Source organism: Sprattus sprattus (assembly GCF_963457725.1).
Source record: "Sprattus sprattus genome assembly, chromosome: 6".
Taxonomy (NCBI): Eukaryota; Metazoa; Chordata; class Actinopteri; order Clupeiformes; family Clupeidae; genus Sprattus; species Sprattus sprattus.
The window spans coordinates 27,052,914-27,074,908 of NC_137925.1; the positions used below are offsets into that span (position 1 = coordinate 27,052,914).

Consider the following 21,995-nt stretch of genomic DNA (forward strand, 5'->3'; position numbering starts at 1 on the left):
TGCCACGAGCAGCCTGGCGCCAAAGCAGGGAAGGTGAAACTGCTAGCGCCTTTAAGTAAAGTGTCTTAGAGCCCTTCAAGCTGCACGGGGAAAAAAAACATGTTTTTCCGGAGATGTCACATGCCCCCTACTGGCCATGAAAATAAAAGGAAATGTTAAAGAATAAGAAGAGAAAAAAAGTAACCCCTCCCCAAAGATTTGGCCTAAACAGCTCCAATCATTATTCTGTCCTCATCCACCTACATCCCTGCCTGAGATGCCACTGAGAGGCTGTATTTTTTGACCATTGAGGGGAAGTATAGGAATGCCACACTGCAGAGAACACTAAGTGTAAAGACTGACTCATTGCATTGCACATTAATCAAGTGACTGATTTTATTCCGAACAGGAAGCAGCAGCCTGTACGTGTACAGAGTGCATCTCGAGGCAGAGTCGTCTCCTTCTGAAGACACGGCGTTGACACCACATACATTAACACCCCGACAGAACCAGCTCTGGTCTTGTCTGTGTGCACACTCCACTGTAGCGCTTCCTTTGTTATCGCAGACAAAAAAGAAACACAAGCAGCATGAAGTTCGTTCTTCTGCAAGAAACGTGTTGAAGGGTCACTGTGAGGGGAGATTTGCTTGTGAGAATTTTCAGATGTCTTCTCAGACCTCTGAAGCCTCCATAAGTTCACAGCCTAGGTCTTTTCTTAGATGTGCAAAATGATTTTCTTTACTGTCTATTGAAGACGCCATCTTTCACAAGATTAAAGAAAAACTAGTGTAGTGTGCCTGGTGATTGTTCTGTGTATGGGGAAAGAATACATTCTGTACTCCTCTTATATCGCCTTTTGTGCATGAACTACGGTTTTGCTTCAACTAAATCAAAAAGCGCTGCTTCCACAGTCCTGGAATGCCTACTGAGTATCAGTTCGATTCAGCAGGATTTTGCCAATCCATTATGGACACTCTGAAGTGACCAAAACCGATTCTTTTCTTCCAAAATCAGCTAGGGAAATACCTAGGACCTTTAGCCCAGGATAACACTTAAATACTTCATTACTCTTTGAACCCTTGCCCCTGCAGCAAGTGGTAACGAGGCGAATGAAAACAGGAAATGTTGAGACAAACATGAATCTGTAGTTAAACATCCACACACCTCCATCAGCTGACACCGCTGTGCTGAGGAGGAGAAAGTGGTCCACTGTGCCTCCTTCCAACCACACTCTTACTCAGGTGTTAATGAGTTGATCAGTTCAGGGGTCAACATAAATTAGCCAGGGGTGTATTAAGTTATTGACCCTAATTAGAATGGATGGCCTTGTAACTTTCGCACTGTCTGGCTCTCGTGTAAAGTAATGCAAACTCATTACCTCCACTCTTAGGAAAAAAAGGCACTTTTTTATGGCTTGACCTTTTGAGGTGGTCATTGACAAAGCCATGATCCAGTACAGATTTCATTACTGAGAGGAACTCATCTTCATTGATCAAACTGAGGGCGGGGTGGGAGCTCTTTTCTGGGGGGCGCAAAGTAGCGGCCGCGGAGTGATCAAAGAGCTCACCCCACAATGTCAACAGACCCCTGGGTATGTCCTCTGCTGGGCGGGCAGACAACCCCACTGTGTTGAACAAATCTATCACACAGAAGGCGCGTGAGGTGATACAGAAACAATCAAATGGACCTCTGCAGACCCCTCTTAAGTGTTGGAGTCGGAAACAAAAGCCATTTTTGTAACACAGGAAAATAGGAAGATGGAGACGTTCACAATCGTTACTGTGAATTCATTAGAAATAAGTGGAATTATTGTTTCACTTTTATTTACTTCACAAAGGACATCCTTTTTTGACAGTGTGTGGACATCATATATTCCTATTTTATAATTTGATGCACTGTCCACTATCAACCGCTGTCTTGGTATGCCAGAGGAGGTAGACAGCATTCCTTTCCTCTCCTTCATATTCTTGAGTCGCATTCAGAAGAGAGAAAACATCAAAGGCAAACTGAGGAGGACATGAATTAATTAACAATATGGAGTGAATGTGTGTACAACACGCTGCTGTTGTGAATTACTATTCATTTGGAATAAGACACTTATCACAGTTGTGCAGACAGCACAACACACCTCCAAAGAAGTTGTATTGACACGGGGAGGCAGAAAATAAATGTCTCCCTCGAAAAGGCGAACGCTCACTTCAGAGGCTTTCTTTTGGTTCACAAAGACAGGCAGACATGCTGCTAAAATATTCTGAAAAACTAATAATACTGTGAATCCCTCCACTTTGTGTTTACTTTCTTCAAACCTCTGGCCATTTTGCATTCCTCTGTTTGTTGTGCTGTCGAGAAATGCAGACAGGAGAGGCTATTGCACTGATATTTATAGTATTATCCACTTTTTATTTAGACACATTTGGGCCCGTCATAATATAGACTTTTAACAGCTCGGTGTCATGACGCACTTAACAGAAGGCTAATACAGTTTGCAGTGCTTTACAGTTTGGTTTGTTTTCATTAGGCTGTGGTTCCACTGATTGATAGTTTTACGGATGACCCATAAATCAGACAGCATGAAACACACTAACATGCTGTAGACATAGTGCTGCGTGATCACAAGACCAGGCCCAGCCTCCAATATAAATGAAGACAGAACCTCCGCCGAAGCCATTTTTAATGACTTTGCTGTACTTTGCTTTCATTTTCTAGGCAGTTGACAGTTGAAGCATTGGAGCAATCTGTGCTCATTTACGAAGTTCAATACCTCACAACGCTCCCTCTCCATATGCCCTTGCTCAATAGGTTAGGTAATGACAGAATATATACTATTTTTCATATAAAAAGCCAGAGAAGAAACCTGGAAAGGGCGTGCAACCACTATAAATGGTAATTGTCCTACGCTGCTGCCGCGTGTATGGAAAGCAGTCCAGTTTATAAATGAGACCTTTTGCCAGATACACCCTCCATATGCTCATGTACCAGCCAGCTCCTTGTAGAAATTATTCAGCCCGTGCTTTTAACTCTAAGGAGGACCTGTCACGATGTCCTCTTCCTTCAAAGGTGCCGAAGCTTTTCTCTGTCGGTTTGTAACATAATTCTCCATCATTCTCTTAACACAGCGCTTGATGTCTGAATATATTTTCCTAATGGATCATAAATAAAGATGACCCAGGTCACCCACTAGCAAATTAGTAAATTAGCCTGCAGCTTGCCAAGGAGATGGATAGGCCACACCTACTTACCTAAAGTCTTAATGCTTGTCTTGATTCTCTCCCATGCAGATGTAAATAAATAACGCATGGCACTGTGAAATGAGTCGGAACATGGCGAGAGTAAAAAAAAGACCTGTGACGCCAGTCATACTGAGTGAAATACCCTTCTCTCAGTAAGCCCCATAACCTGTCTTTTAAGCTCCTTCCATTTCCGGTCAGAGGAAACCTATTTTGTTCTGGGTTCTGCGTTCTTAAAATGCAATTAGTGTCCTTGACATTTCAGTTGTTGAAAGTTTATTTCCTGAAAATGGAAGCAAAGGTATTTTCGTTATTAAAACAAGATAACTCACTGAGGACCGTTCGGTATTATGCCTCGGCAGGAAATCTGTGTTTCATCGTAACAATCTCCCCTTTGCTTGACATTTCTGGGGTAGTGGCTGCCTATTACAGCTCAACATGGCCATGCCTCACATGAATTCACATTAACACGTTTCCGCTGAAATGATCATTTGTGCTTTCAGCAAGTGATCACACCATATTATTCTGGTCATGAACCGCGCGTGGCGGGTTTAAGACGGCAACAGTGCAGGGGAGAGGGAAAATGGAGTGAAACAAGTGAAAATGTCAAACTCAATGAATTCCACCAGGCTACCTTTAAATGCACAAAACAATGCTAACGCAACAGCATTGCTGCTTATGGCCTGCGCTCGGTGAGCTTGCTTCTCTGCCTCGCTCAGAGTTCAGTCAAGGAAATCATAGAGTAGTTTGTCATTCAGGGCCAGGCCTGACACATGTTGATGAATACAGTGGCAGGTGGAATTAATGTCACTCTCAGTTTGCGAGAGCATCATTTCTTGTTGCTGCTTATCTGAGGGACAGAAAATGAAAACTCTTTTAGAGGGACAAACCGTATTGATTGCCAAGGCTGAGATGAAGATACTAACAGGACAAATATGTTATTTTATAGGCCCTCCTAGAGAAATCAGAGAAGAAACTTCTATTTATGTGCTTTCATTTACCCTCTGAAACTCAATTTTTGCCTATGGCATATTTAGGGTAATATGTGTACATTTGGTTAAGAACTCAGCTTATTTGAAAATTATGACTTAATTCCAATGAGTAATTAGCAGATTGGGATCAGGAGCTGCAGCTGGTTTATTTTCCCATTTCCACAGATATTCTGTCCCAGTTGGGCCAGTTCCAGTTCATTCTATACAATGAGTAAGCACTGAACTGAGACCATATACGTACCTGAACATTTACCTTCTTTAATGCTTCTTAGTCATCTGCTTCTTCTTTTTCTTCCTCTTCCTCTTTCCTTTTTTCTTCTTCGTCTTCTTCGTCTTCTTCTTCCTCCTCCTCTTTTTCTTTTTCTTTAACTTTCTCTTTTTCTTCGTCTTCGTCTTCCTCTTCTTCTTCCTCTTCTTTTTTCTTTTTGTTCTCCTTTTTCGTCCTCTTCTTCCCCTCTGTGCGTTCTACTGATACATGATGAGGGAAATTGTCAAGAAACTACACTTCCCATCAACTTTGAAAGATGGACTGGTGATTTTCTTTGGCAGTGTGACTGATTTTCAAATGAAAAGCAGTAGCTTGCTGAATAAACATGCAGATGATTGTCACCAGATTGGGTCTCAGGGTGACTTGATTGCACAGCACTTTCACTCCTCTAGTGTATGACATTATCTTTATTTTATTCATGTGTGAAGAAACAGTGCATCTGAATAATAAATCCCCTCGTCTAATCATCGGCATATATACAGTACATTGACAAATATACCGGCACTCTGAATTCCTACTTAGTAAAGTAATACAATAGAATGGAATACAACTACAATATTGATTTGTAGTAAATTATAAAGTGATGAAGTCACAGCTCCTAATGGAGATTTACAACCAACATGGGTCAGGCTAGTAAATAGCTTCCGACCATAAATTCAGGTGGTATACCATCAAGTCTGTGGGGTTAATTGGGTCAGCTGCAATAATCACTTCAAGGATATTGCTCTACCTTACTGTGCCTCTCTGTCTTGAAGGGGTGCATGCATAGATTAGATATAGCAAGGTTCAAGTTAAATTAAAATGTATTTTTAAACAGCACTCTGACTGTCTGTGTATGGTGCTGGTCTATATGGAGCATTCCCCTGTTATGATGAAGGTCATTGGGGGACACAGGTTTTAATTGAAAATGAAATTGTCTACCTGATGGGTTCGCCTAATTATCAAATATTTGAGTGGAGAGCGGGTGGTCCAGAAAGTGAGAAATTACGGAGGGATCACCTTGAATATTATGGGCTGTGGTGCAATCTCAACCCTTCCTCTGACCAATGGGTAGTCATCTTTGCTCCAAATTAAAAGTGTCCCTTAAGCAGAGCTACAGATTCAATAAGTCAGCGGTTGTAATTTTAAATCAGTCATCTGTCCAAGATCGTCAGTCCTCAAGCCTTTCCTGTTCACAGTCAAGTGATTTGTACCACGCATAATGTCTTGGTGCTGTCATGCAGAAAATGAGCATTATTATCTGCATCGGATCAACGTGCATGCAGCATGGTCCGGCCATGGTGGCTTTAAACAGACTGCGGAGCAGGCGGAGGGAATAGGTTGTGACAAGAAGCATAGAGGATTAGCCGAGACTCCAACTCCGTGATACAATGACAGAACACCCGGCAAGTATCTGACATTTGGTGTAGCGAGTTTATGCCTTTCCATGCCATCACCAAGCTGTGCTAATGGGTCTTGACATTACAGCTGTACGATATGCCAACCATAAAATGCGACAGACAAGGGGGTTCCAGAGAGAGAGAGTGAGAGAGAGAGGGGAAAAAAGAGGGTGGGAGAGAGGGAGAGAGAGAGAGAGAGAAAGATCTCATATCAGTGAACGTCTAATGCACACCATCCACCCTCATCTGGAACTGCGGGACAAGTTAGTCGGGGTGAAGCACAGGCTGTATGGAGACACAGATCTGGTGCCTAGGATGTTAATGTTTGATGGTCATAGCCTCGGGCCAAACACAAAAACTCAAGGCAATGGGGTCAATAGGTTTCAGGCTGTCTATTGAGCCCAGCCCTGTGGCTATTTGCTATTCGTCTCAGTTGCTGAATGTCCTGCCCCCCCTCCCCCCCGAGCACTTCATCCTCCTTGAACATCCTCCTCCTGTCTCATGGTGGGCTTGTCTCTCATCCTCCTTCCGTCTCTCATCCTCTTCCTGTCTCACATCCTCCTTCTGTCTCATGTGTCTCACATCCTTCTTCTGTCTCTCATCCTCCTGTCTCATGTGTCTCACATCCTCCTTCTATCTCTCATCCTCCTTCTGTCTCACATCCTCCTCTTGTCCCATGTGTCTCACATCCTCCTTCTATCTCTCATCCTCCTTCTGTCTCTCATCCTCCTTCTGTCTCACATCCTCCTCTTGTCCCATGTGTCTCACATCCTCCTTCTGTCTCACATCCTCCTTCTGTCTCTCATCCTCCTTCTGTCTCACATCCTCCTCTTGTCCCATGTGTCTCACATCCTCCTTCTGTCTCACATCCTCCTTCTGTCTCACATCCTCCTTCTGTCTCTCATCCTCCTGTCTCATGGGTCTCACATCCTCCTTCTGTCTCATGTGTCTCACATCCTCCTCCTGTCTCATGTGTCTCTCATCCTCCTCCTGTCTCACATCCTCCTCCTGTCTCATGTGTCTCTCATCCTCCTCCTGTCTCACATCCTCCGCCTGTCTCATGTGTCTCTCATCCTCCTTCTGTCTCATGGTGGGCCTGTCTCACATGCGTTCACATATTCATGTGGTGTGGGCTTTATTTCCTGCCATTCAGATCCATTATAAATACAGTTTGCAGCACAAACACAGAGTTCATGCTATTAGCAAATACACTTGGATGTCAGGATAGAGAAATAGGGATGGATTCACTGGATTAAAAAAAAAAAAGTTAATGGAGCATTTTTAAACCAATTTAGAATTTGTGGATAAAACAAAAAAACAGTGCAGTGTCTCTACATATCACTTAATTCCTTCAAATTGGGCTGTACACTAGGCAGTGTGAGTGTTGTGTTTGTAGAGCACTGACAGGATTATTGTACCCCGTGTCACCCAGTATGGCGTTATCAGATGATACGCCCCAGAGTCCACGGTTTGATGTGTTTTTAGGTTTACTTAAGACACAGCAACTTTCCCTTCGTTCTGCTTTGGGCCCTCGCTGAAACTATGGCATGTACTTCTCCGAGTCGTGAGATTATAACTCTAAAGTGTAAATGACTCACACTAAGAAAAAGCCTGGTTACAGTTACAGTTAATAAGCCGTGACATTCTTGCCCTCACAATGTAAAAGATTGTATCATTTCCGAGAGCATTAATTCCCAGAGACAATGATGAATCAGTGGCAACTGGCTCTCCAGCCTGTCAGTGCGGAGTTGAAAGATCGGTTTCCTTCATGCTATGCACCTACTATCTGCCTCACCATAGAAGCTGTAACAGAAATATATGACTCTAGGAACCAGAACAAATCACACGTGACTAACAGATATATTGCAGATCCAGGAGCCGTTTACTGCCAGCCAACATATGGGAATATCCTGAAAGGACACTGGGTACAAAAGCAAAAAAGCCCTATTTTTGGTACTTTGCTTCAACTTTATTCATTTTTATTATTATTATAATATAATATTATATATTATTATTACTGTATATAATATATATATATATATATATATATATCATGTAGGGCTGTTTCAGAGACTTTGCACAAGTATTTGAACGTTTAAATGTTTTCAGAGCATTTTGCTTTGTGGTCTGGCATGTCTGTTTCTTTATCATTCTATGCAAACCGTGTTTACATGCCAAAGGCCTCCCTTCCTTTGTTGACACTTTCCTGCATAGCTGCACTTGTGGTGGAACGATATATTTGACAGAAGAAACTGCCATATTAAAATACACCATTGGGCAAGTATTTCAAACATCTGAGATTCCTTGAAGATATTTCTGTTACTATGCATTTTGCTATAGTTTGTAAAGAAAAATCATTACAGTGCAATATCGCAATACTGCATCAAATTGAAATAATTATCTTTAAAATATAAAGAATCGCAATAATATCGTATCATGGCCTTAATATCGAGATATCGTCGCCCCTGTGGCAATTCCCATCACCAATAGTTAGTGTAACCAACAGATCACAGCTGTGATGCTTTTTTCAGTTACATTAACTTTCAGTTGGAGTTTCCCATTGTAATGATTTAAATTCGATGTTACATATAAAATAAATTGTTAAAGATTAACTAAATGTTTGAGATTAACATTCCTTTTATAACATTCCTTACACAAGATTTAACCTGCCGCTGCTATTCATTAAGAAAAACATCCAAATATCCATCTGAAATACATGGGGGTGTTTTTGCAAGGCAGACTGTCTTAAGGTATCTGCTAAAACCCCAGGCCGACTCCAAACTCTCATGGAGTCAGGGTGGACCCCTCTTCCTTTGACTGACCTTTCCATTGAATGAACTGACACACCATTCTAGATTTATTCATTTCAAAAGGCTGCGGCCCATTTTATATTCCACAATCTCTGAACTTTTCACACCTTATCTACCCAGGCCCCCTATCGAATGATCACAACATGACAGTGCCAACACATGTCTCATGGGCACCTGGTGACATGGGGCTGCTTGTTTGAAGAGATATTTGAGGAGATTCTGATGATTTCAATGAAAACAAAAGATTCTACTGAGTACTTCATTTGTAATAACAAAACTTTATGCATGTTTGGGGGAAAATATTTCTAGGAAATAATCCCAAAAAAGCGAACTAACTAATCATGCAACTCATTCATTCATTCATGTAGCTCATTGACATCCTTAATACACTGTTTGAAGATCGTTGTTATTTTGAATCTATTCAGCACTGGCATTCCTCTCGACTGCAGTGTCAATGAAATCCTATTGGATGCAGGTAACCTCCCACACTGAGCCAGAAGTCGGGCATCATGTAGACCATCCACCTTTACAAATAACTGATATGAATGGCAGCCTGGTTTAGGAGTGGATAGGGCATGGCTCTGCTGATGCCCTTACCTTCAAAGCTCCTCCTTATCTCTCACAGATATTGCTCCATCCATCTTTGTTATCTCTCCACATGAGTCCCCGTCTCCGTATACAAGGTGGATGTTTTACCCCATGAAATTGTTTCCTTCCTTTAAAATTTCATCACACATTTTCCCGAGAATATTTTACTCCTGTGACAAAAATCTAGACCACCCTCCCACGTCCAAAACAGACAAGCACAGAAATCCACACGGAAATATACAGAAACTTGATGGCACTGGGAAATATTTTGTGTGTAAAATGAAGAAGGATTCTCCCCCCCCCCCCCCCCCCCCCCCTTCTTGTTGTGGTCCAAATAAAACATGAACATCTTTCGTATTTTTTCCACACCAAACCTATCCACACAATTACTGGTCTTGGCCAGGAGTGCGCCGCATGGATCTTGTAGCACTTTCTGTGTTATTATCATGATCAGCGCTGATTGCGGATTGTTACGGTGTGGGTTGCTCCCATCTCCTTGGCACACGCTGTGTGTTTGGGCAGTGTTGATTGTGTTGACGCTGACACTCTTGCAGCCCACCGCCATCACACCCCCGACCACCCAACCCTCTCCATCACACCCCCGACCACCCAACCCTCTCCTCTGCCTCTAATGGCGGTCTGGCCCCGCCTGAGGGAGACATGGGGCCCATCAGACATAACGAACGTCACACAATCAGAGTCATCAAAAAAAAACGAAACAGACAGAAAAAGTCAAGTAGCGAAAGGAGATGGACAACACAACCTAACATAAGACGCTGTCCACAGCAATAATTCGTGTTTGGTGGCTAGTCTTACTTTGTCACAAAAGAGAAAGGACAGAGAGAATGACAAAGAGAGAGAAAGAGAGGGAGAAAGAGAGAGAGACTGAATGTACAAACAGAAAATTGATGAACAATTTATTATTCAAAAGACTGTGTGTGTGTATGTGTGTGTGTGTGTGTGTGTGTGTGTGTGTGAAGCGATTTTTTTATTTATTTTGGGGTCAAAATGAAATGTAATCTGTTATCTACACTGTGTTTTTAATCAACGCCAACAAAAAGAAAAGAAGCCAGCAGTTGACCCACAATGTTCACAGGGATAGTTTTTTCCTGTGTGCACTTTGTCCTTGATTCTGCTCTGTTATTTGTTTTGGTGTTTTAATCTTAGCCAAGTCAATAATATTCTTTGTTGTCTGAAATTGTGTGTCGGAGTGAAAAGTCCTGCTCTTTTGTTGAAAGTACCTGTCTCGGACTTCTCTTTCTAGGACTCTCAGATAAAGTAATCATTAAATGTTGTTTTCTGGGTGCAATTACTTTCAGTTGCATTGGGTCAAACAACAGAGTAGAGAGGGGGGGTAGAAAAAAGTCCCAGAAAGAGGATGTGCAATGGCAATGGCAATAGCACAACAAACAAAGAGATAAACATACAATTCAAATCCACACAATGCATATTGAGACTCAAAATTGGAGTCTAGTCTTTTATAATGGAACCAAATTAAATCTGTGTGCTCATCTCCTTAATTTATACACAATCTGTGTGCTCATATCCTTAATGTATACCCAATCTGTGTGCTCATATCAATCATGTATACCCAGGTGCCTCCTTGCAATCTCATGGACCTATCATCCTCTCAGTCAAGATGGGTCCTCAGTAGCTTCATGGCAAGAAACCCAGAGCAATGAAGTATCACGGTTATAAACCCTTTTTTAAGTTGAAGAGACACAAAGCAACACAAACACAATGTAAATAAACATTTCACAAAGAGAAATGACAATGTATATACATCTATATAATACAGAATATCTACTTTTATACATACAAATTTTCTTTTTGGGCTAATTCAAAGACATTTCGGGCGACCAAAATCTGAAGAATGCCTTCCTGAAGGGCTATCAGGAATTTAGAAATGTGACGAGTCCTGGCCTTCAACCATCCCTTTGGAGATCTTTAAAAAGCGTCCAAGAGTCCAAGAATGATTACAGCTATCAGTTTGTGGCAATAGTGGATTGTCACTGTTGCTCAAATATTGATGAGTAATAATGAATAATGATAGTATTTGTATGCGGTGGTAATTAATGAGAGACGTTTTTTTGTGCTGGAACAAAAACAGAATGTTATCCGAGTTAAGTGAACACCTGCCACATAAAATCCAATCGCTGACCTGAAGACTAGGTCAGTTAACTCATAAATGCCCATGCAATTAACATCACTTAGGGGCCATCATTTATCAGTTAATTACGTTTGCAAAGCTTGTGTCTTTTGGAAAAGCTTTTTCAAAACAAACAACACAGAACAACACTGATCAATTAGTAGAAACACTATCATGTATCTCAATTTTTGTTGTGCACAGAAATACAAGTCAAGACAACAGGTAGACCAGCACACTGAAATGGCCAAATGACCCTGAGTACAAGGCAGCAGCACAGAGGATTGCTATTTCTTCCATCCTTTCAGAAATCTGAAAGCAGGAAGTGTAACAATGTTATTTCTTTTGTCAGCTTAAATTGAATGTATACAGTTTTGTCTTTTCAATGCCAGTCTATTCAGCCAGTCAACAGCACTGATGAGGGTTCATATCATTATCATTAGGTCGAATGCATTTAGTCTATCTGAACATAACAATATGTCAACAGATCACTGTGTGATAGTATTGTCTTATGACTACTGATACTGACTAATGATAATTCAAATAAACTTTGTCATAAAATGGTATGTTGTTATGATCTGTAAGAGAATCCTAATGGTGTTTCAGCAGGCATGAAGAGCAATGAACCCTTTCCCAGGTGATCTAGTGGCTTACCTCCCCTAGCTCATTTCCATACTTACATGTATACTGGCTTTATGGACTGTGATTGCTGTTCACACTGGATTTTTACATGCTTGTGACAGGGCAGGGAACTATTGATGCACAAACGCTAGATATTAAAGCAAACATCTTGTTTTAACGGGTGTCACCTTCACCGCGTCAAGGTGCAATACCTTCACAGAATCACAATTAAGCATTTCACCCTTTTTGTGCGGAACAATAATGCGGGTGACAATAATTGTGTCACGGATGCGTCGCGTGTCAAGATGTTTGATCATTATGGTGGCAACGGTCTTTGTTGCAGCCTCCGCAGATTTAAATGACCATGACGCCACTCTCAGCGGAGGCCCCTCTGTGATTATAAAGCCCAAGAAACTAAATCAAGTCCTGCTCAATCATGTGGAGCTCCCATCGCCATGGAAACATAAAACATGTAGCGAGACAGAGTAGGATTCTAACTCGGTGAATGAGAATGTCATGGAATAAGCACATCCTTGTGGAATGACATGACTGCACCTTGCACCGTTGTCATGGCACACATGCATTGTATGTCCTCTATGGCAGGCACAGCCTCCTGCATTAGCTTCAGAGAAATGCTGCGGCTTCTCTTCTGTTGCTCTGTAATAGTGCAAACCCTGCAGGGCTAGTGAAACTCAACCACTAAGCCCAGTGTGTCCATAAAATATAGGCAGGCGGGTGGGAGGGAGGCTGGGTAGGGAGGGAGGGGTGGACTGCCCTTGGTTCCCCAGCAGTCATAATTTATGTGTGCAATGCTTGTCACTGCGTTCTGTATATCACGCTGTACATTTGTACATTGGTGGCTCCATGAATGCATAATGGCAAACTGCAGCATGAAATCATATGGATCCCCTGACAAAAGTAAAAGTATAAATCTCTCATAAACAGAGATAAGTTATTAGGGTGACGTAGAGGATGAATGGTGATGAAATGCATCCAGAGCACAGTAAGTGGCCTTTCGCTGGTGCACGACAATGAATTGTGGGCTCCTTATTTCAACTGATGGTTGTGTCTAACCCCGGAATGAGAAATGACATCTTTCCCCTTGTAAAAAGCCCATGGGGTTAAATAGCTTCATTATTATTAATGACCGTCCATTTGCCAATCCAGATGTAAAGTTGGAGTGGGTGTGTGTGTGCAGGAAAATGATAAAGTCAAAGTAATTACAAACCTAATTATTTCCTTTCAAATTTCATTTGTTTGACAGCATGAGATCATGTTAATCACATGCCCTTCTTTCTCCTATCATCTCTGGTCCCCACTCACACACACACAAACGGCTGTGCACGCCAGACCAAATATAGACACGGATAGCAAATAGACATACACCCCCTTAAAAACACACACACAACCAAACAGACATATACACAGGATGCACACACCCTGTGCTTAGAAATTGCACTTTCAATACATACTCCATCAACATTGCATGCATGAACACGACCCACATGCACACACACACCCACGCACACGCACACACACACACACACGCACGCGCGCACACACACACACATGCACACACAACACACACACACACACACACACACACACACACACACACACACACACACACACACATGCAAAAGCGCGCTATATTTCTCTATGAACAAAATGTAATATCATTTGACTCTTTAGGGGATAACACTGCTAGAATTAGTTTTGGAACTTCTATGAATAGCAATATGTCTAGTTTTATTTTATATTTTGCCCAGTTCTGTGGTGCAGACTGAACTGACATTGAGAAAGCCATTAAAAACAAACTTTTCACAGGAGTAAACTATGGAAATAGCTGTGGTGAAGGACATCTCATTGGAACAAACTAACTGTGAACTAAAGGCACTAAACTTTTTAAAAGAATACCTATGATTTATTTTTATTTTCTTGTAGCATATGGCCAGCTAAATGTACAACCTGTCTCTGGTACCGTGTGCATCTCCACATGTGAATAGGTACTCTAGCCAATTAAAGGCTGTTTGGAGAACCAAATTAATGATGTTCTACATTTATGCAATTAGCCGCTCAATTGATGGTAATGGGTTTGCACATGCTGACATAATGACTTAAGTGATCATTTCCTGACCAACCTTGCTGGAAATCCCAGGCGGGTCATTCAGTTGAACATCTTTGTTACCATTTTTAAGTCAATAGAAAACTGTTTGTTACATCTCACTCCTGCAGTAGAGACGCTTCACATGTCCCCACACAGCATGAAAGTGAATCACTGTGGGCCTGTTTACAGAAAACTACAAAAATGACTTTTTGCTGAGAAACCAGTGGCTAGACTTTGATTCATAGTTGGGTAGTGGTGTTGTTGACAGACACTGAGATACAGCAGCAACATTCATTCTATAAGAGCACCGACAATGTTTATATATCGAGGAGATCTTAAAGACATAAACTGGTTTTATGGAGGTGCTGTGAATCATAGGTTTAGTGTTGTTGAAACTGGGAGCGTGTATTTACAGTGGCTGCCTGTTCTCCCCATTTCTTAGACCGATGTTACGAGATCAGAAGAGAACAGAGAGCACTAAGCCAGAGTAAACATCCAAAAGATCCAATCCAAAAAGACGGGGTGCCATTAATGATGAACAAACTCAACGATTTCTTGGCGAATGTTTTAATGCAACAAGGCCAATGCACCAAAAACATACACCCCAAAAAAGAAACATCCGGAAAACATACGAGAAAAAAAAAAAAACATGGAAAAACTCAAGCAAGTCCACAATGTGTGTGAAGTGCGATTCTTTTTTCGAGCTCCACAGGAGCGTTACTGTTTCCCCCAGAATACAAAAGGCCCTTAAACAGCTTCAGAAGAGGAGGCCTGCCTGCGGCTGACGACTGCAGCCAGAGCTGTCACCAACATCAGTCAAGCAGTACTAGTCCCTGTCAAGTGGAAACCGATAGCAACTACAATCTTTTGAGCTGTTTAATATGAAATTTCCCATGCACGGAAAAGAAGGTAGAAGGTTGCACTCCTGGGTGTTGACATAGCCCTGCTGACAGCTCAAGCTGTGCGTTCATACAGATTGCATCCTGGAAAGCCCTTCACAAGCAAATGCCTTTCAAACATTATGTAATTGCAACCCCCCCCCCCCCCCGTATGCTCATTTCTTTCTATCTCGGGCACCAACACTTTGCAATTGTGCGGTTTGGGTGCAAAAAAAATCCAGCTCGGGTGTTTTTGCGTGATGATGTGTGGGTTTCAGTGCGTCTGATTGAGTCTCACATGCTCGAGTCATTATAAGAGCGAGCGTAGAGGAGGACAGCCGCCAATAAGAAAGCGGTGATTAAGGTGGTCAGGACTTTCTTGTGCTTGCTTAGAAAATGAGTGAGCTGCATCATTTTTTTTCTCCCTCCCTTAATGAAGTTAGTGACCCTGTGAAAGGTGACACGTTTACTGCTCCGCTGATTTACTCACTGCGCTCTGAGGCAGTGCAGGGATGCTGAAGGGGAGAGGGGGCGACTGCCAACACCACCTGCCAATACCTCCCCATAGTCCAGGCGGCTCCGACTGCAGGAACATGATTTCATATCACTGAAATGATGTGAAATAGTGTGATATTCTTCCTTGTGCGTCTTCACACTGCTCGGTGTGACTTGGCTCGTTTATAGAGTTTATTGTCAGATTTTTAATGAATGTTACTTTTTTTTATTAATACGCGTTAACACATATATTTAGCCGGTGTACATTTCGGGGATGAACTGAAGCTTTACAGGAACATCCCAACTGTAAGGAATGGAAGATATCCTTAGCGTGCAAAACAAGCCAACGTGGAGGGAGAAAACCATAGACCCTGTCCCTTTCTATTATTGATAGCATTCTTACTTATGCAAATATACTAAATTATTTCTATGTGACAGCTTGAAGCTGATGCCTGCAGGACTGATGTGGTGTTAAAACAAGGCCCTCTTTTTCTTAGTGGGTTAAGCAACATAGCACTGCAGGCTCCCGTTTGCCTCTCTGCATACTGTTTTACATTCTAATTATCTACGTTGACAGGCTTTATTGCCAGGGCTCAACAGCCAAGCCTTTTTCCTAGACACATCTCACATGCAATGTCAGTGCCAGCCTAATGAGATTGGATAGTCGGAGTGCCTCGACTTTTCAGTCTTTCCACCGCCCATGCAAATCAAGTGCAGCTGCTCGTAGCTACGCTCACGGAGCCGCACGCGCGTGTTGTCAAATATGCAAACCGGTGTGCCGAGAGAAGAGCGAGGATTCCTGAGATTCTGCGAATGACACATGCTTGATTCGTCTTATTGGGCCCGATTGATCAGAAGTTGAACAGACTTGGGGAAACAAGGTGTTTTAGTGACAACAATTGAAATAAACAATGGTTTGTTAGGCTGTTCATTAATTTTTTAATATGGTAAAGAGAAGATGAGACACAAACAACAGACTCTTTTTTTAAGATTTAATTAAGCTACAGGGAATAGAGTGCATATTGTAGGTAAACACTTGGAACCGTGGGAATTCCAGTGGAAATTGAATGTACTGATAGTGTTTTTTCTCATTATGATATAAATTAAACATTTATCGCTGCCTTTCATTCTTCTAAAAGGCCGACATTTGCAGGTCAACTTCAGAAGGAAATACAGCTTATAATATTTGGTTTGTTCTCTTTATACAGTCTCATCCCACTGCAATTTCGTAATCCTTAAGACTATGTGGAGGGGTGGGGGGGGGGGGTGCTCTGCAGCTTGACTTTATAGTGCTCATGGCTTTCTTTTGTGCCTTTTTGTCTCTTCTGCAGCCATCGAAGTGAACCTACAGAAGGCCCTCGCTGAGGCCTCCGAGACCTGCACCCAGGAGTGCCTGATCCTGGGCCACTCCGACAGCTGCTGGATGCCCCCGGCGCTGGCCCAGTTCCAGACGTCCGCCACCACCACTCTGCCCTCCTTTGGGTTCCAGCAGACCTGGGCCCAGGGGACCATGCCAGACGGGCGTCACACCCTCTGCAGGTCAGTGCCCAAAGACCATCTCGACAAGGGGAGCGGCCGGCCCACGTTCTACAACACACTGGACAGACACTCAAGCAAGAAGGAGGACCCGGTGAAGGTCATTCCTTTAGCCAGCTTCTCGTCTTCGTCGGGCCTGCAGACGACTTCTGCCAGCATGGGATCTACAGGCTATTTGCATGAGCATCAGCTGTAGGAGAGCCACAGAGGCCCACGGAGCACCTGGCTTCAGCTGAGGATTCAAACCCAGATAAATTACATCATACTAACATGGAGAAAAGAGGGACAAAATTGGTTTTCAAAATGGTGATCACAAGTCAAAAAAGAAAACAAAAAAGAACAATTGTGAATACAACTGTGAATATATCAAAAATGATTAAAGAAATATGATGTCAGAAAACAAGGAACGATGAAAATGTTAGAAAAAAAAAATTATTTTAAATGAAGTCAGTGTACAGAAAGTAAATGTTAGTTCTAAACCAAAGTAGCAGTTTAAAAAGAGAGAAAAAAGGAGAAAAAAAAACTACAATGGAATGAGTATGTGTTTGGTAGATAGTGGCACGTACCGTACATTAAACAAAGCTTCAGAGATTCGCTGGTGATTAACAAGGATGTATTATATGTTTGTTTGAATTTTTTAGAAATGCAACCTAGGTATCCAACAAGTAGAATGGAGACTGCCGAGGTCAGGTCGGTCAATGTCAGTGTGAGTCTGCTGGGTGTGTTAGAGTGTGCTAGAGTAATATTTGCAATGTGTTTCTGGAAACATCCACTTACCCTGAGAATCCCAGACAATGAAACTGCAACCCTCTCCTGAATGTGCTGCTGATGTTATGTCTTAGTCTGCATACTAAGACTGCGAAAACATGATTAGCCTCAATGCAAAAATGCAAAAAAGAAAAAAAAAGAAAGAAAACCTTTTGCTCAGTTTGCCCGATTCTTCAATATTGTCTTCTTTTCGCCACAAAGAGCCTAGGTAGCAGTCCCCTGGTGCTCACACGTCTGAAGAGCCTGTTCTCCGGTTATTAAGAACCTACTCATTTTCAAAATGATCTCATTATCTCAGCCTTGGAAGGCACAGACAGATGTGCTAAAGAGACGTCCTTTGTTTTCCTCTTCTTCTCTGCATCAAGTTTCCCCCCTAAAATATACAATTTATGCACCATAGTGCAATGGAACCAATTACAAGTGTTTCCCTATAGTGTAATTACTTTGATCTGTAATCAACATAGCAGTCATAGTTGTGGAAGACTGCACTGTTATACTCTAATTGGCTAGTTATTTCTTTACCTTTGCAACATTCCTCTGTTCAACCACCAAGGCCTCTGCTTAACCAATGAACAAAGCAGAAAAAAACTGACATTTCATGTATTTCATTTCAAGTAAATTTCTTCAAGCACTGTATGTGCATTGAAAAATACACTTACAATTCCATGCATTCGCTGTGTGTTTATGCACTGTTTATACGAAGAGCTCATTAGATGGGAAATAAATCAAATGCAGCCTTAATATTTACATACAAGAATTCTCCAGAAGCACTGGCTTTTGAAATGAGTGCTGATGTGATGATGTTGGTGAGGTGTCATATCTTCAGGTGGTAATGCAAGCTATTAAGCATTCACCGTTTACGTTTTTTTTTTTTTTAACTCACCCATATTTGGCTCATTTTAAATACGGGGAAACCACACTGGAGGATAGGAAAGCCATGATAAAAAAAAGCAGATGGCTTTTCCAGAAATGATTCCGAAATAAGCCTCGACAAATAGTTCAAATCGATTTCTAAATTCATAAGCAAAAAGACGATCAATGGGGAAAAAAAAAAACATTTGCAACATTTTCCAGGAATGTTTTGGCTGGTAGCTCCATTCTGGGCGATGTGGTTGATCCTGCTCTCCTGGTGCAGTGGCAGAATAACACAGCTGACATTTTTAGAGGGCACTTACCTCCTAATTTAGTGGCTATTCTGCCTTGTGTACATTAATGACACCCAACCCCATGGGTCACTGATCCAAAAAATGACTTCGCAATGAATCAGCTGCAGCCTGCAGGGACTAATACGTGCCATAAGAATGCTATGGCGACGAGCCGGCAGGCACTAATACGTGCCATAAGAATGCTATGGCAACGAGCCGGCAGGCACTAATACGTGCCATAAGAATGCTACGGCGACGACAGGCCATTCTGTCAATCGACCTGAGAGAGAGCTCAGTTACACCGATGGGCAGTCCCTGAACAAACTTCATTTTTGGCTAATTAAATTAATCGAGGAGAATAATTACAGGACAGGAAGAGCGTCTTGTAAATTGATGTTGGTGTGTGGTGTATCATTTCACTTCCCTCTAATGGCCGGTGTGTGTGTCCGCAGTAGGAAGAAAAGGTGACACATTTCAATCAATAAGCTTCACCATAAAACATTAAAATGCATTTTTTTTATTTGATAACTAACTGTATAATTGTTACGTCTCACTGCTTTCGGATAAACCCTTTATACTGCTCATACAGATTTGATTCTTATGTTTTAAATTTAGAATCTCGCATGACAGTTTTCATCTCCTTTCATTGTTTGACCGCTCCAGCCCCCAGTACTAATTCTTGCACCAGACAATGCTAAATCCTGTAAACTATCCATTTCTGGATCTGATTAAGAAGAAAACACATTTAAAGATCCAACATGAATCCGTGTCACGTGGCAGATGTTCTTTGTGCCAAAGGTTTCCCCAGTGGATCAAAACCGTGTATGAGCAGCGGTAGGTGATACCTCTGTGATAAAATGCCTTTGAGTTTTGCATGCCTGTTTCTCCTACTTCTTTTATACTTTTCTAAAAAAAAAAATAGTTGCAAAATGAATAAAAATATCTACTAAAAAATAGATTGGGGGGGATCAAATATTGTCCTCAATTTAATATGTCAAGAAACCGGGTAAATGTTAATGGGCTGTATTTATTTTACTAACTGCTGAATAAGAGAAAGTATTTTTTCAAATTCATTTGCGGCTGCATCCCACATATGGCATCGACTGAGCTGTTCTCAACCAAGCAGCCACCTCACATCTCACTTTAACGTACAGCATTGACTGAGCTCTTCTCAGCCCAGCAGCGGTCTCATACCCTCATCTGCATGAAGTAATAATTCACCTCCCCATAGAGGACCGTGATTATTACTACTCAGTCAGTGCTGTAAAGCCTGGCAGGTGGTGGGTGCTGTCAAACGCCCATCATCATCATCATGAGAGTGAGAGGTGGTCGTGATCCTGCTCAGACGCTGCTCCCTGTTTAGATGCCAGGGAGAACGCCTCTCTAGTTTCAGGAAGACACACAGATATCCCTTAAAACTGTTTAAATAATCATTAAAATAAATGAATCAACACAATAAATGGATGTGTACATATATACTTACAGTAGCAGTAACCCAACAAAATTGCTGGAAAACAAGCCTATGTACGTATAGCAGCGGCCAGACTGGTATCTATTTCAGTTGACTTATGACAATAATGGAGTAAAGAACTATGAGAAGACAATCTCTGTTGTACTGTAAATGAACACATATGTAGATGTGTGTGTGGATGTGTTTGTGTGTGTGTGCATGTATCTATACTGGTTTAGACATTACCAGAATATTGTAAGTACACGCCAATTATCTTGTATAAAAACTCATAACAATATTGCATAGTTGCTATAATACAACTGCTTGTAAGTAAATCATTTGTGGTAATTCACGATTGCTTTCAAATGGCTTTCATATGTGCTCCATATATACAATTGTTTGATTAAAGATATATATTGCCATGCCCCTGTCAAATATTTCATCAAAATCTGAGAAAAGAAACATTTTCATTTGTTGTAATGATTTTTCTGTCTTGAAATTTTACTTGAAGTATTAAATATTGTGTATCTTTAACACTGTGTTGTGTGCTGTGAGAGAACTCTTTTTTTTAAACACTCTATACCAGGAGTGAAACTTATTGGAAAAGGGACATTACAGAAGAACTGATCGTCCATGTAGATATTTGTATTCTGCTTGTATTACTGACTAAAAGCTTGCTGACAGTTTACATGGTGTTTGCCAACTGGGAATGCTAGCAAGGCTTAAATGTATTACACTGCCCATGACCGGCACAACAATTCAATGTGCACAAAGCAGTATTTGGTCTTGTTGCCGATGTACTTTACCCAAACTTGGCGGAGACACTGATGTACAGTGGTTGAGGAGAAGGTGAAAGAAGGCCATGGCTCTTGAGAAGGCCTATCGGAGGTAGATGAGAGGATGGCTCTTGAGAAGGCCTATCTGAGGTAGATTAGAGGGCCTGGCTCTTGAGAAGGCCTATCGGAGGTAGACGAGAGGCCTGGCTCTTGTCAGCATTAGTAACCCAAGGCAGCCCATTGTCTGTGCTAACTGCGAAGGGTTTGTTAATGGAGCATGCACAGTTCTATTGAGATATTACATGTTTGTGCTTTAATCTCCACATGGGATGCAGATATTACATGTTTGTGCTTTAATCTCCACATGGGGATGCAGATATTACATGTTTGTGCTTTAATCTCCACATGGGATGCAGATATTACATGTTTGTGCTTTAATCTCCACATGAGGATGCAGATATTTGTACAATGTGGCTTTCCGCTGGGCCTCTACATGACATCCTTGGACACAGAACCTTCCAAACACGGACCCCAGTCTCCAAGATGACAGGAAATGAAGTCAAATAAGTTACCGCCAGTTGAGCCAAAAACAAGGGCAACACACACATGCAGATGTTGACTCGCTCTGACAAAAAGGCCAACATGCAGGGAGGCAAAAGCCAAAGTCAACACAGAGAAAGCCTCAGATCTTCTCGCACACAAGGCCTTGGCAGCAAGCTGGCAGAGTAGCCACTCTACTCACTGTCAGACGGTCCAGCTTGTGGGTATTTTGTCAGCTATATTGGACTTGACTGCTACCCTTAACAGTGTACAGAGCTAATCAACCCTAT

At 41.9% G+C, this 21,995-nt stretch overlaps 1 protein-coding gene across 1 annotated transcript in view; it reads left to right on the plus strand.

The window, feature by feature from the left end:
- The window catches only part of pcdh11 (protocadherin 11), a gene marked incomplete at both ends in the record, with an annotated part of 120,828 nt that extends 103,606 nt beyond the window's left edge, over positions 1-17,222 (plus strand). The window contains one exon of the mRNA XM_080841176.1: positions 16,822-17,222. Coding sequence (XP_080697302.1) covers positions 16,822-17,222 — 401 coding nt within the window. The remainder of the gene's footprint in view (positions 1-16,821) is intronic.
- Between the last annotated feature and the right edge of the window lie 4,773 nt (positions 17,223-21,995).